Source organism: Oncorhynchus mykiss, chromosome 30 (assembly GCF_057628025.1).
Source record: "Oncorhynchus mykiss isolate SJ-2025 chromosome 30, ASM5762802v1, whole genome shotgun sequence".
In the NCBI taxonomy this organism is placed as follows: domain Eukaryota; kingdom Metazoa; phylum Chordata; class Actinopteri; order Salmoniformes; family Salmonidae; genus Oncorhynchus; species Oncorhynchus mykiss.
The window spans coordinates 18,759,190-18,774,100 of NC_143051.1; the positions used below are offsets into that span (position 1 = coordinate 18,759,190).

The 14,911-nt window shown below is 48.2% G+C and overlaps 1 protein-coding gene across 2 annotated transcripts in view; it reads left to right on the forward strand.

Moving 5' to 3' along the window:
• Positions 1 to 8,806, forward strand: part of LOC110488045 (ribosome biogenesis protein bop1) — a 179,859-nt gene extending 171,053 nt beyond the window's left edge. For both annotated transcript variants that reach the window (XM_036970800.2, XM_036970801.2), the window contains exons 12-16: positions 4,476 to 4,656; positions 6,575 to 6,866; positions 7,044 to 7,128; positions 7,263 to 7,370; positions 7,721 to 8,806. In XM_036970800.2, coding sequence (XP_036826695.2) covers positions 4,476 to 4,656; positions 6,575 to 6,866; positions 7,044 to 7,128; positions 7,263 to 7,370; positions 7,721 to 7,874 — 820 coding nt within the window. In that variant the 3' untranslated portion in view covers positions 7,875 to 8,806. The remainder of the gene's footprint in view (positions 1 to 4,475; positions 4,657 to 6,574; positions 6,867 to 7,043; positions 7,129 to 7,262; positions 7,371 to 7,720) is intronic.
• Positions 8,807 to 14,911: the final 6,105 nt, after the last annotated feature.

Here is a 14,911-nt window from a genome sequence, read left to right on the forward strand (position 1 = left end):
TCTCTCGCTTTCCCTTTCTCTCGCTGTCCCTTTCTCTCTCGCTGTCCCTTTCTCTCTCGCTGTGTCTCTCTCTCGCTGTGTCTCTCTCTCGCTGTCTCACTGTCCCTTTCTCTCTCGCTGTGTCTCTCTCTCGCTGTGTCTCTCTCTCGCTGTGTCGCTCTCTCGCTGTGTCACTGTCCCTTTCTCTCTCGCTGTGTCTCTCTCTCGCTGTGTCGCTCTCTCTCGCTGTGTCTCTCTCTCGCTGTCTCGCTGTGTCTCTCTCTCGCTGTGTCTCTCTCTCGCTGTCTCGCTGTGTCTCTCTCTCGCTGTCTCGCTGTCCCTTTCTCTCTCGCTGTATCTCTCTCTCGCTGTCTCACTGTCCCTTTCTCTCTTGCTGTCTCACTGTCCCTTTCTCTCTCGCTGTCTCACTGTCCCTTTCTCTCTCGCTGTCTCACTGTCCCTTTCTCTCTCGCTGTCTCACTGTCCCTTTCTCTCTCGCTGTCTCACTGTCCCTTTCTCTCTCGCTGTCTCACTGTCCCTTTCTCTTTCGCTGTCTCACTGTCCCTTTCTCTCTCGCCGTCTCTTTGTTGCTCTCTCTCTCGCTGTGTCTCTCTCTCGCTGTCTCGCTGTCCCTTTCTCTCTCGCTGTCTCGCTGTCCCTTTCTCTCTCGCTGTCTCACTGTCCCTTTCTCTCTCGCTGTGTCTCTCTCTCGCTGTGTCTCTCTCTCGCTGTGTCTCTGTCTCGCTGTGTCTCTCTCTCGCTGTCTCGCTGTGTCTCTCTCTCTCGCTGTCTCGCTGTGTCTCTGTCTCGCTGTCCCTTTCTCTCTCGCTGTCTCACTGTCCCTTTCTCTCTCACTGTCCCTTTCTCTCTCGCTGTCCCTTTCTCTCTCGCTGTCTCACTGTCCCTTTCTCTCTCGCTGTCTCACTGTCCCTTTCTCTCTCGCTGTCTCACTGTCCCTTTCTTTCTCGCTGTCTCTCTGTTGCTCTCTCTCTCGCTGTGTCTCTCTCTCGCTGTCTCGCTGTCCCTTTCTCTCTCGCTGTCTCGCTGTCCCTTACTCTCTCGCTGTCCCTTTCTCTCTCGCTGTCTCGCTGTCCCTTTCTCTCTCGCTGTGTGGCTCTCTCTCGCTGTGTGGCTCTCTCTCGCTGTGTGGCTCTCTCTCGCTGTGTGGCTCTCTCTCGCTGTGTGGCTCTCTCTCGCTGTGTGGCTCTCTCTCGCTGTGTGGCTCTCTCTCGCTGTGTGGCTCTCTCTCGCTGTCCCTTTCTCTCTCGCTGTCTCGCTGTCCCTTTCTCTCTCGCTGTCTCGCTGTCCCTTTCTCTCTCTCTGTCTCGCTGTCCCTTTCTCTCTCGCTGTCTCACTGTCCCTTTCTCTCTCGCTGTGTCTCTCTCTCGCTGTGTCTCTCTCTCGCTGTCTCGCTGTCCCTTTCTCTCTCGCTGTCTCGCTGTCCCTTTCTCTCTCGCTTTGTCTCTCTCTCGCTGTCTCACTGTCCCTTTCTCTCTCGCTGTGTCTCTCTCTCGCTGTGTCGCTCTCTCTCGCTGTGTCTCTCTCTCGCTGTCTCGCTGTGTCTCTCTCTCGCTGTGTCTCTCTCTCGCTGTCTTACTGTCCCTCTCTCTCGCTGTCTCACTGTCCCTTTCTCTCTCGCTGTCTCACTGTCCCTTTCTCTCTCGCTGTCTCACTTTCCCTTTCTCTCTCGCTGTCTCACTGTCCCTTTCTCTCTCGCTGTCTCACTGTCCCTTTCTCTCTCGCTGTCTCACTGTCCCTTTCTCTCTCGCTGTCTCACTGTCCCTTTCTCTCTCGCCATCTCTTTGTTGCTCTCTCTCTCTCGCTGTGTCTCTCTCTCGCTGTCTCGCTGTCCCTTTCTCTCTCGCTGTCTCACTGTCCCTTTCTCTCTCACTGTCTCACTGTCCCTTTCTCTCTCGCTGTCTCTGTCCCTTTCTCTCTCGCTGTGTCTCTCTCTCGCTGTCTTGCTGTCTCTCTCTCGCTGTGTCTCTCTCTCGCTGTCTCGCTGTCCCTTTCTCTCTCGCTGTTTCTCTCTCTCGCTGTCTCACTGTCCCTTTCTCTCTCGCTGTCTCACTGTCCCTTTCTCTCTCGCTGTCTCACTGTCCCTTTCTCTCTCGCTGTCTCACTGTCTCTTTCTCTCTCGCTGTCTCACTGTCCCTTTCTCTCTCGCTGTCTCACTGTCCCTTTCTCTCTCGCTGTCTCACTGTCCCTTTCTCTCTCACTGTCCCTTTCTCTCTCACTGTCCCTTTCTCTCTCGCTGTGTCTCGCTCTCGCTGTGTCTCTCTCGCTGTCTCACTGTTACTTTCTCTCTCGCTGTGTCTCTCTCTCGCTGTGTCGCTCTCTCGCTGTCTCACTGTCCCTTTCTCGCTGTGTCTCTCTCTCGCTGTCTCACTGTCCCTTTCTCTCTCGCTGTGTCTCTCTCTCGCTGTCTCGCTGTGTCTCTCTCGCTGTGTCTCTCTCTCGCTGTCTCACTGTCCCTTTCTCGCTGTGTCTCTCTCTCGCTGTCTCACTGTCCCTTTCTCTCTCGCTGTGTCTCTCTCTCGCTGTCTCGCTGTGTCTCTCTCGCTGTGTCTCTCTCTCGCTGTCTCGCTGTGTCTCTCTCTCGCTGTCTCGCTGTCCCTTTCTCTCTCGCTGTTTCTCTCTCACTGTCTCACTGTCCCTTTCTCTCTCGCTGTCTCACTGTCCCTTTCTCTCTCGCTGTCTCACTGTCTCTTTCTCTTTCGCTGTCTCACTGTCCCTTTCTCGCTCGCTGTCTCACTGTCCCTTTCTCTCTCGCTGTCTCACTGTCCCTTTCTCTCTCGCTGTCTCACTGTCCCTTTCTCTCTCGCTGTCTCTGTCCCTTTCTCTCTCGCTGTGTCGCTGTCCCTTTCTCTCTCGCTGTCTCGCTGTCCCTTTCTCTCTCGCTGTCTCGCTGTCCCTTTCTCTCTCGCTGTCCCTTTCTCTCTCGCTGTCTCGCTGTCCCTTTCTCTCTCGCTGTCTCGCTGTCCCTTTCTCTCTCGCTGTCTCGCTGTCCCTTTCTCTCTCGCTGTCTCACTGTCCCTTTCTCTCTCGCTGTCTCGCTGTCTCTTTCTCTCTCGCTGTCTCGCTGTGTCTCTCTCTCGCTGTCTCGCTGTCCCTTTCTCTCTTGCTGTCCCTTTCTCTCTCGCTGTGTCTCTCTCTCGCTGTCTCGCTGTCCCTTTCTCTCTTGCTGTCCCTTTCTCTCTCACTGTGTCTCTCGCTGTGTGGCTCTCTCTCGCTGTGTGACTCTCTTTCGCTGTGTGGCTCTCTCTCGCTGTGTCTCTCTCTCGCTGTCTCGCTGTCCCTTTCTCTCTCGCTGTCTCGCTGTTCCTTTGTCTCTCGCTGTCCCTTTCTCTCTCGCTGTCTCGCTGTCCCTTTCTCTCTCGCTGTCTCGCTGTCCCTTTCTCTCTCGCTGTCTCGCTGTCCCTTTCTCTCTCGCTGTGTCTCTCTCTCGCTGTCTCACTGTCCCTTTCTCTCTCGCTTTGTCTCTCGCTGTGTGGCTCTCTCTCGCTGTGTGGCTCTCTCTCGCTGTGTGGCTCTCTCTCGCTGTGTGGCTCTCTCTCGCTGTGTGGCTCTCTCTCGCTGTGTGGCTCTCTCTCTCTCTCTTGCTGTGTGTGTCTCTCTCTCTCTCGCTGTGTGTGTGTCTCTCTCGCTCGCTGTATGTGTCTCTCTTTCTCTCGCTGTGTGTGTCTCTTTCTCTTTTTTTCTCTCGCTGTGTCTCTCTTTCTCTCGCTGTGTTTCTCTCTTTCTCTCGCTGTGTTTCTCTCTCGCTCTCTCTCGGGCTTTATTGGCATGGGAAACATATGTTAACATTGCCAAAGCAAGTGAAGTAGATAATAAACAATGAACATTACACTTCCAAAAGAATAAAGACATTACAAATGTCATATTTATATATACAGTGTTGTAACGATGTGCAAATAGTTAAAGTACAAAAGGGGAAAATAAATAAATATGGGTTGTATTTACTATGGTGTTTGTTCTTCACTGGTCACCCTTGTGTCAACAGGTCACAAATCTTGCTGCTGTGATGGCACACTGTGGTATTTCACCCAGTAGATATGGGTTTATCAAATTGGGTTGTTTTCAAATTCTTTGTGGACCTGTATAATCTGAGAGAAATATGTCTCTCTAATATGGTCATACATTGGGCAGGAGGTTAGGAAGTGCAGCTCAGTTTCCACCTCATTTTGTGGGCAGTGAGCACATAGCCTGTCTTCTCTTGAGAGCCAGGTCTGTCTACGGCGGCATTTCTCAATAGCAAGGCTATGCTCACTGAGTCTGTACATAGTCAAAGCTTTCCTTCATTTTGGGTCAGTCACAGTGGTCAGGTATTCTGCCACTGTGTACTCCCTGTTTAGAGCCAAATAGCATTCTAGTTTGCTCTGTTTTTTTGTTAATTCTTTCCAATGTGTCAAGTAATTATCTTTGTGTTTTCTCATGATTAGATTGGGTCTAATTATGTTTCTCTCTCTCCCCCCCCCCCCCCCCCCCCCCCTCAGTGAGCATACAGTGCTGCTGTTGAACCCATCTTTGGGAGACAGGCTGGTGGTGAGCTCCACAGACCAGCTGATCACCGCCTACGAGCCCCCAGAGGAGGACAAGGAGCAGGCTGTCACCTGGGCTCTGTCTGAAGGCCTGGAGCACAACAAGGGACACCGCCTTACCCTCACCCACCCCAAAGTAAGACACACTACCTCTCCCTCTGAGTAACCCTCACTCCTCTTAGGTAAGGGTCATCCCAACTCTTGCGTCTGTGGTCAGTCCAGCATCTATAGCTCCATGAATTTGAAGCTGGTTACATTGCTCCAGCACGATCCCTCGGCTGGTTACATTTCTCCAGCACGATCCCTCGGCTGGTTACATTTCTCCAGCACGATCCCTCGGCTGGTTACATTTCTCCAGCACGATCCCTCGGCTGGTTACATTTCTCCAGCACGATCCCTCGGCTGGTTACATTTCTCCAGCACGATCCCTCGGCTGGTTACATTTCTCCAGCCCGATCCCTCGGCTGGTTACATTTCTCCAGCCCGATCCCTCGGCTGGTTACATTTCTCCAGCACGATCCCTCGGCTGGTTACATTTCTCCAGCACGATCCCTCGGCTGGTTACATTTCTCCAGCACTATCCCTCGGCTGGTTACATTTCTCCAGCACGATCCCTCGGCTGGTTACATTTCTCCAGCCCGATCCCTCGGCTGGTTACATTTCTCCAGCACGATCCCTCGGCTGGTTACATTTCTCCAGCACGATCCCTCGGCTGGTTACATTTCTCCAGCACGATCCCTCGGCTGGTTACATTTCTCCAGCACGATCCCTCGGCTGGTTACATTTCTCCAGCACGATCCCTCGGCTGGTTACATTTCTCCAGCACGATCCCTCGGCTGGTTACATTTCTCCAGCACGATCCCTCGGCTGGTTACATTTCTCCAGCCCGATCCCTCGGCTGGTTACATTTCTCCAGCCCGGTCCCTCGGCTGGTTACATTTCTCCAGCACGATCCCTCGGCTGGTTACATTTCTCCAACCCGATCCCTCGGCTGGTTACATTTCTCCAACCCGATCCCTCGGCTGGTTACATTTCTCCAGCACGATCCCTCGGCTGGTTACATTGCTCCAGCCCGATCCCTCGGCTGGTTACATTGCTCCAGCCCGATCCCTCGGCTGGTTGCCAGAAAAGTGGAGGGTGGATGCTTTGTTTTTGTTTGAATCCAAGATTGCCCCTTTAAGGCCACAGGTAACTCAGAATGTTAGGGATATAGTGAAGAAGAGAAAACACTCAGATGGAGATACTGAGAACCCTATGATGACATTCAGACATATTTTTTGTCTTTACCCCAGAAAACATTTTTAGTCCAACAGCTGGAGGAGGCTTTTAAAGAAACACCAGAGTAGATTGTGGTTAGCCTTTTTCCTCAAGTAAATGGAAAGAAACATATAAGAGCTTTCTAGTTTTTCCAATTTAAAATAGAGTGGCATTTAGAAAGACTGCGACAGTGATGCCAGCTACCACCCATATTTTCACGTTTCTGTACTTTGCCTTAGCTACAGTCCTAGGTGTATTATAACAAATATGAATTAAAACTAATGTATTACTGTAGTAATGATAATAGTACTGTATAGTAATAACAGTAATATAAATGTTGTTTTGAATTGTGATAATATAATTCATATTGAATCATACTTAAATCCTCCGCTCTTCTCCCTTCCACCCTCCCTTACCCTCTCCTTCTTCCCTTCCTCTTCTTCCCTTCCTCTTCTTCCCTTCCACCCTCCCTTCCCTTCCACCCTCCCTTCCCTTCCTTCCTCCCTTCCACCCTCCCTTACCCTCTCCTTCTTCCCTTCCTCTTCTTCCCTTCCACCCTCCCTTCCCTTCTACCCTCCCTTCCTCCCTTCCACCCTCCCTTACCCTCTCCTTCTTCCCTTCCTCTTCTTCCCTTCCTCTTCTTCCCTTCCCTTCCACCCTCCCTTCCTCCCTTCCACCCTCCCTTACCCTCTCCTTCTTCCCTTCCTCTTCTTCCCTTCCCTTCCACCCTCCCGTCCTCCCTCCCACCCTCCCTTCCTCCCTCCCACCCTCCCTTCCTCCCTTCCACCCTCCTCCAGGCAGTAAAGCAGGTAGTTTGGCATGGTAAGGGTGACTACCTGTCCAGCGTCATGCCTGACAACAGCAGCAACCTGCAGGTGCTGATCCACCAGGTGAGCAAGCGGCGGACGCAGAACCCCTTCCGCAAGAACAAGGGCCTGGTGCAGTGCGTCTCCTTCCACCCGCTGCGGCCCTACTTCTTCGTGGCCACGCAGCGCTACGTGCGCGTCTACAACCTCATCAAGCAAGAGCTGACCAAGAAGCTGATGACCAACTGCAAGTGGATCTCCAGCATGGCCATTCACCCTGGAGGTTAGTGCTCTGTCACAGGTCCCCTTCAGAGAGGGGAGTATGTCCTACTGTAACGCCTGTGGAGATGGCTAAATGCACCTCCAATAAGCTGGGATTTGATGGTCATTCTCAAGAGAAGGAAGGTGATGATATATGAGTGAAATGCATGTTTTCTGTAGTAACACTACTCCTGGCCAGGTGATAACCTGATCTGTGGCAGCTATGACTGCAGACTGGCCTGGTTTGATCTGGACCTCTCTACCAAACCGTACAAGATGCTGCGGTGAGGCACCTCCTATACATTTTCATGTATTAATTTGTAATTATTGATTGCCAATGAATACTAGTCATTGACCACGTGACATGAGGCCTGGGTTTGATTGGTTCTGAAGTCTTTTGTCTGTTTTGGTGACCCAGGCACCACAAGAAGGCCTTGAGGGGCGTGGCTTATCACAGGAACTACCCCCTATTCGCCTCTGGTGCTGATGACGGCAGTGTGATCGTCTGCCACGGCATGGTCTACAAGTAAGTCACATCACCCAATCACACCTGCTGTACCAATACAATATAAACACCTCTCCTCTTCACTGTCACATGTCTGTTTTTCACCATCTCTCCTTTCCTCTGTCGTTCTCGCTCTCTCTCTATGTCATGTTGTTTTTCCCCCTGCGTTCCTTCTCCAACTCGTCGAAATGTTGATGCGTATCCTACAAAGCATATTTCCTGATTGGTACATTTTATTTTGGCTGTATAACCGTCAAGAGGTTTTAAATGAAGAAAAATAATATTGTAGAATATTGTCTGTGTTCAGTCTTCTGTACTGGCATAACTCTATCCATCAATCTCTCGTTCTCTCTTTCATTCTTTCTTTCCAGTGACCTGCTCCAGAATCCTCTCATTGTACCAGTCAAGGTACTGAAGGGTCACCAGATTACCCATGATCTGGGGGTCCTAGACGTGACCTTCCACCCCACCCAGCCCTGGGTCTTCTCCTCGGGGGCTGACACCACCATCCGCCTCTTCACCTAAACCACCGTGGTCACATCTCAAATCACACCCCATTCCCTATCTAGTGCACTACTTTTGACCAGAGCAGTTTGACAAAAGCAGTGCACTACAGTATATAGGGATACCTTTTTATCTCAAATGACATGCTATTCCCTATATAGTGCACTACTTTTGACCAGAGCAGTTTGACCAAAGTGGTGCACTATATAGGGAATATGGATACCTTGGTTACATTTCAAATGGCACCCTATTCCCTGTATAGTGCACTAGTTTTGACCAGAGCCCACATAGGGCTATATCTGAGCAACATGTGTACTGTATTTAAGACACTTCCCAGTCTCCTCCCATGTCCTCTGACAGCTATCCCTGACAGAATAATCAAATCAAGTGCCTGACATCATGTATATTATCCTCATGTCTTTTTCCAAGCTAAGAGAACATCGACCACACAGCCATAATCTCTTTCTTTCCTCAGTGAAACTGAGACAGTAAAAATATGTTTGGTTTCAAACGGCACCTCAAATCTGGCCTGGGCAGGAAAGCCCATTTCCGTCTACGTTGCTGTTCTGTGCAGCTGACCTCATAGCAGTGCATACGAGTCAAACCACTAATGCTTGGACACTTCAGACAGCCCCCGTGACAAAATATACTGTATGTTCAGAGATTAAGCTTGCCAATAGAAACAATAGAACAAAGATGTTGTGAGCCCCCAGAAGGCCCCTGTCAGCCCCTGTCCTACAAGGATATGTGTAATTATATCGGTCTCTCTTTGTGTATGCAACCAAAGTCATGTCCAGTTGAGGTTCTGCAGGACTTGTTCCGATCACAAACACTATGTATGGTGATGTGTGATCCCTTTTTTTTAAATTGTAAAATCTTCTGACTCCTTTTCTCGACGGCTTTGTCGCTCTGCCACACGTATTTCTTTTGAATTAAAACGGGTGTTCCCTGAAGCGTTTGATGCATGTGTGTTTTGTTTGGGTCTCACTCTTCTCTTTTGCATCGGTGGCCGGGGGGTCGAGAAGGGTAAACTCAAAACCTCTGAAATATATGCAACCAGGGACGTGGAAGTGGGTTTCCTTTTCCTTTGCTCGTCAGCTCAGCCCCAGACGAGATTCTTCAGAAAGCGGTGGATTATATATCATTCTCTGTCAAGACGAGGCAAGGCCGTGGTGTACTACACTGTACACCTGTGGCTCCCTCCCTCTCTCACATCGCTGTATCATTGCCTTTGTCCCAGATGGCAATGCAGTGCACTACTTTTGGGCATGGCTCTGTTCAAAACTAGTGCACTATATAGGGAATAGTGTGACGAAGACAGTCTGTCGGTCAGTCTCTAGCTATGGTCTAAATCTGAATATATTGTGAATGAAATTGACTCTGGCAAACAAATGTACTAAATTTGAGGTCTATATAGAATTTTTGTCATTTTGAGGTTTTCTTGAAAGCAATGTTATTCAATGTCGATCACAACAGTGACCATGAGTGAACTAAGAAATATACAGTGGCAGCTGACTGATACGGATGTTCTAAATATTACTATATGTATGTTAGAGCCTCGAAATGTGTACCTCAACTGTTAATCGTCTCAACTGTTGAAATGTTTTGTTGTTTATTACAATGTATGGCCATTAATCAAATGCCAGGTCATTTATACATTTGCGTTTCTAGCCGCTATAAAACTACATTTCCTCTCCGCTGATCAGTTCGTTGTGAATATCCTCTCTTCCTGGTATGTAAGTCAGATTTCCTGGATTGATTTGGCCAAGATCCTGTATAGACGTTAATGATGTCATTGGCCGATAGATGCTAATAGTGAAAGCGTTGATTGATCCATATGGTTTTTAACACACTTGGCATATTCAACATGAGAAGTAGGCCTGACGATGTGTTTTAGGAATACAATGCAATTTGTTTCACTTCAAGCCGCTCTTCTACTTTAGCTCTGACTGATGGCAGTTTGTTTCATCACAAACACCATGTATACATGTAGAATGACTCAGCTGGTCTTGAAATCAACTTTCAATTGGGTCAAAATTGAAATAAAGAAAAGCCAACTACTTTAAACCACAAAACTGTTTGACAGGTCTAAAAAAGGTTGTTTTTCGAGTGTTCAGAGGAAGTTCCTCCATTCCCTTTGTCAAGGAAAGCATACTAGAGCTAAAGTGATGGAAAACTGAAGCTCCTGCCACGAAAGCCCTTTGGGCGGGCGGTAATGTTAGTTTCCCCCTGAAGCTTCTTATTGGTGAAGGGACCCAAACATTAAAACGCTACATTTAAGAAGCCATACAAATAAGTATGGAAGTGCTTTGATATTGCATACATGCATGAGAGCAGTGAAAAACTCCATGGCTCATAAAGTACATTTCACTGTCTCTCCTCCACCATTTAATGTTTCCACTCTTGAATTTCATCTTTAAGAAGAAAGAAAAAAGCAAAGCAGGAAACTGTTGGGCTTGGTTCGCTTTACCACATTTATCAATTAACACTGGCAGTAGCCAGAGAAACCAGTCAATTGATTGCAGCTGTCCCTGTTTTGAAGTCCCGTTTTTCCCAGCTCTCCCAAGCTGTACCGGGAGGGAGGAAATGGACATGCATAAAATCATTTTTAATCAACGCAAAGGGATTGGTCCCATACATGATATTTTACAAAAACCATTAGATTGGCAGCAGGCCAGGCAGGCTCAGTCAGAGCAGATGAGTTTTTCTGTTATAATAAATTAGCTGACTGGGTTGCCAGTAGCCGGGGAGACGTCACACCAGGGAGAACCAGACTGAGACGGGGCTCGGCCTACACACGCTCTTGGTCAAAACTGAAAATGGCACAAGACAAATTCCTCTCCTCTGTCTGCAGCTCTGAGATGACATCATGAAGTTTTAAAAAGACTTGCTGACCTTTTAATGACTTCCTCCTCTCTGCTCCTTTGACTGACCGCCGCCACACTGCTTTGAGCCCTTCCCAGGGGCCCCACTGCCACAGAGCTTTGAGCCCTGCCTGCATGGGGGCCCCACCAAGGGCCTCCATTGTAAATGTGTTGTTGCCACGGCCCATTACTATAACATGTGTATAGGTTTTGTGTTGCATGTGGGTTCCTGAGTACAGTAAGTTAAAGGCCCTTGTGTGTTTCTGTGTGTAGTTCTTGCATTACGGTTCTACCCTGTTTCTGAAGATGACTTCAGACAGTGGCACTGAAACAGTCTGAAAAGCACAGGATCTTTGGAAAGGCTTTGAATGTCTGTTACTGTGTCTCGCCCACAACACTGAGCTGCGAGTGTGTGTGTGTGTGTACCTGCGGTTTTCCTGTCAGTGAAACCCAATAACACTCCCATTGCATCACTCTGAATAGTTTTTAAAGAAATTGATGCAGTCCTGGCAGACGGTGAATGTTTCCATCGCCTTTCCTTCTTTTCTCCCCCCATTCGTTTTTTTCACCCTTAGGGAGAGTGGTCAAAACAAACAGCAAATATGCGGTCTGTGTAGAGAAACTGGGCTTGGAGAAGGCCACATTCCAGGATAAGTGGAAAAAATTTGAGCCCCATTCTCTCCTGCCTGTGTTTTGAAGCTCCTAGAGACCTTGCTTCCACAACGTTAATTTGGGAATCTAGTGGCTCTGGGTGCTGGTTTCCCCAATTTGCTCTCTGACGAGGCTGCCCCTGTGTGGGTACTCCACTGCTGTCTATCATTCAGACTAACTACGGAACACTGGTGGTGGCTCATTATTACAGTGTCTTAATGAGCTAGCTATGCAATTCACGCCTGCATTACGAAGAGGTTTACACTGAACAGGCAAGAGTTGTACTGTTTGTAATGATGTTGATGAACAATGTGGTTATTTCTGGTTATTAGGGTGTTATTAGTGGCTTCATCCTCTCGGAGGTAGCCAGCGACCATTAGGGATGCACGTACCAGGATGAGAAATATGAGCATAACACACAGAAAAGAGAGGGAGAAAGTGAAAAGGACAGGGGGGTGGGGGTTGAATCCAGATATACTGCATATTGCCACAGACGGGCGGTTTTAAAGAGGCTTTGCTTTTCAAACATTGAGTCACTCCAAACGGTAGCAGCCAAACACATTATTGACATTGCGAGGGCACATTAATACTTTCCTCGCATTTGATGTTTGTGGTCCTATTTTTTCCTTCACTTTTCTACTTAATCGCAGCTATAGTAAGAGATGATGTTTTTCTTCTGGAATCTTTAGGATTGGAACTATGAGCCACTTTTGGTTTTGAATGGTTTTTGGTGAGCCTCACATTTCTCCCCCTCTATTGGAGCTCTGCGATGACATACATCAGGGTTTATTTCGCACCACATTCAGCTTGGCCCTATTGGTATGAACAATACAGGGCCCTGTTGATGCCTTCACATACAGTACCCACTCACCTCAATAAAGTAGGTATTTCGCTGGCAGCTACTGAGTTCTGTTAACGGACACATTTGATCACAGATTTTGTCCTAAAATGAACCTCATCTATCATGTGCCTCAGGACCTGGAATAGACACCATCATGCACAGAGCTTCCTTAGAGAATATGGGATACACACACACACACACACGTTGACCTCTTCTTTCCCCATAGAATTGGGGACAGAGAGAGAGACACCCAGAGCTCTGAGGGCCGGGCCAGCGTACTGAGGGCCGGGCCAGCGTACTGAGGGCCGGGCCAGGCCAGCATAGTACAGGACCGGGCCAAGGTGTTCTCTCTCACAGATCCTCAATCTTGTTCCGTCTGTCTGTCCTTTCCCTCGCTGACAATGGAGCCCTTCTTCCACTTTGAAGACTTTGGCAGATGTCGTGCTAAAAACATTCCTACGCTATTTTCTTTCTCTCTTCTTAGGGCGGAGGGGTTACTAAAAAGCATGCGAGGAACCAAAGCCCCCGCACAAGCAGTTTAAACTGGGTATCTTCAGCGAGAGAGAAAGTGGACAGATTTGATACTCTTTGACCCCAATTTGCAGCACCTGCAAAATTCAATTCTTGGGGAGTTTACAGTCTTTTAATTGGAGGGGAAAACAGCACTGTGAACTCTTGGCAGTTGGCTTAATTCAGATCTGTTACAAATTACCCCTAAATAGAGGGAACCTTTTTTTATTTTCCTGCTGCCTGCACATGTCCTTACTACAGCCCGGGCCCAATGACATCATGGTGCTCCAGCCGTGCAGACGGTGGTGGAAGTAAACCACAGTGAAATTGAGTTGCCTGAGCTAATTTAAAGAAAAGTAAAAGGCCACTCTCTGGTTACTTTAAGCACCACATTTGATATGGAGGAGGGTTGGCTTTGAAGGGGAGGCCAGGCCTAGGCTGAAGCAGCAGTCTCCTGGCCTCCGCGTGCGAGTAACGAGGGCTGGCGGCACCCAGCAGCAGTCTTTTATTATCTGGACACAGAAGACTTCTTCCAGGGTGGAGAGGGAGAGCGGAGGTGTGGTGGACAGAGAGAGAGGGAAAAGAAGGGAGGCAGCTTGGGAGACTTTCACACCTACACTGACATCCGCCGGGCTGGTTTCGTGTGTCTATAACTCAACAGGGTTCCAGATCGTTTTTATGTGTTTCCTATATGGTAGCAAATGTGGTATCAAAGGCCTTACCTGCAATGTACTGTATAATAAGTGTGTTTTGTTCATATTTTTTTACATTTTACTTCACTTTTTCCAAATTGTCTCCCTCCCAAATTATGGAACTGTCACTAGATCCTATGGGGTTGTTTTAAAACCTTGATTATAGGTACAATACATAGTGAAGTCACTTTGGCCTAGATTAAATCCATACTGCTGAAGATCTGTGCTATAGAGCTATTGAAATGTAAAGGTAATTTCAGATTGAACCACATAAATGCTGCAGTCTCCGCGAACGCAGGAACATTGCCTTTCAATTTAAATCATGCTGTAGCGCAGGTCTTCAGCAGTACGGATTGAATCTAGCCCGTTTGAGTATTAGCATGATAGTCACAGATTGATAGTACATGTGAACTCTTGCGGCATAGCTAGATAGATTAAAACAAGAGTACAGTTCTACCTCTTTCATCATACCTTAAGGCAGGAACAGGGAGGGCTGTTAGTCTGGATTGTGGCTTTAGGGGAGTATTAGCAGTCAGCTGGAGTATTAACCAAACGGCAACGATAAAAATACCTCGGTACCCACTACTGGGCACGCTAGCCCTATGGCGGCCGTGATTCTTCCGTAAATTGACATCGGCATCTCTCTCAAAACAGGATGTGGAAAGCTAGGCTAGCTATAGTGCTCATAACTCCGGCAGATGACCAGTTTTCACCAGGCAGGCAGCTATTATATGGCTCTGTGTGCAGCAGCAGCCTGCTGCCTGGTTGGCTCACAGTCATGTTGTCTCAGGCTGCATCCTGATTCTTCACCCTTCTCTCCTCTCTTGTATTTCAAAGCATTGGATTAGTGTAATCATTGGCTGGAAGGGGTTTCCATTGTTAAATCCACAAGAGAAGTACACAAGTGAACATGTTGGGAAAAGGGTGGAGAATCGGGACGTAGCCTCAGATTACATCCCAAATGGCGCCCTATTCCCTATATAGTGCACTACTTTTGACCAGGGCCATTAGGGACAAATTCCCAGTCATGTTGTCCCTGGACCTGCAGCTGGTTTGGGGATCAGCCTTCCCTTCCCGCTGTGTCTCTCCAGCCCTCCAGGGGCGGTGTGCACCATCACTCACTCTGTCGTAGACACAGCACGTTTAAATACTTGTGTATACAGTGTGTGTGGCCCTAGGCTGCAACCACAGCTTGTTTGAGATCCTGACCGGGGGCCAGATTCATAAAACCTTCTTAAGAAGAAATTGCTTCTTAACTGAAATTTTTTCTCGTGCTGTTTGTTTCTCCTTAATTAAGCAAAACGATTCTTGAAAATAAAGTCCTTAAATGTTCTTAATTCCAAAACATCTAAACCCTTGTCTTAAACTCAGGGCAGTGAGAGAAAAAGCTCATAAAAGCAATTGAACATGTTTAATTCACTCACAAACTTATTATGATTATTTTAAACCCAAGTAAATGTTTAATAACAGTAATCTCAGTAAGAAATGTGCTAACATGAT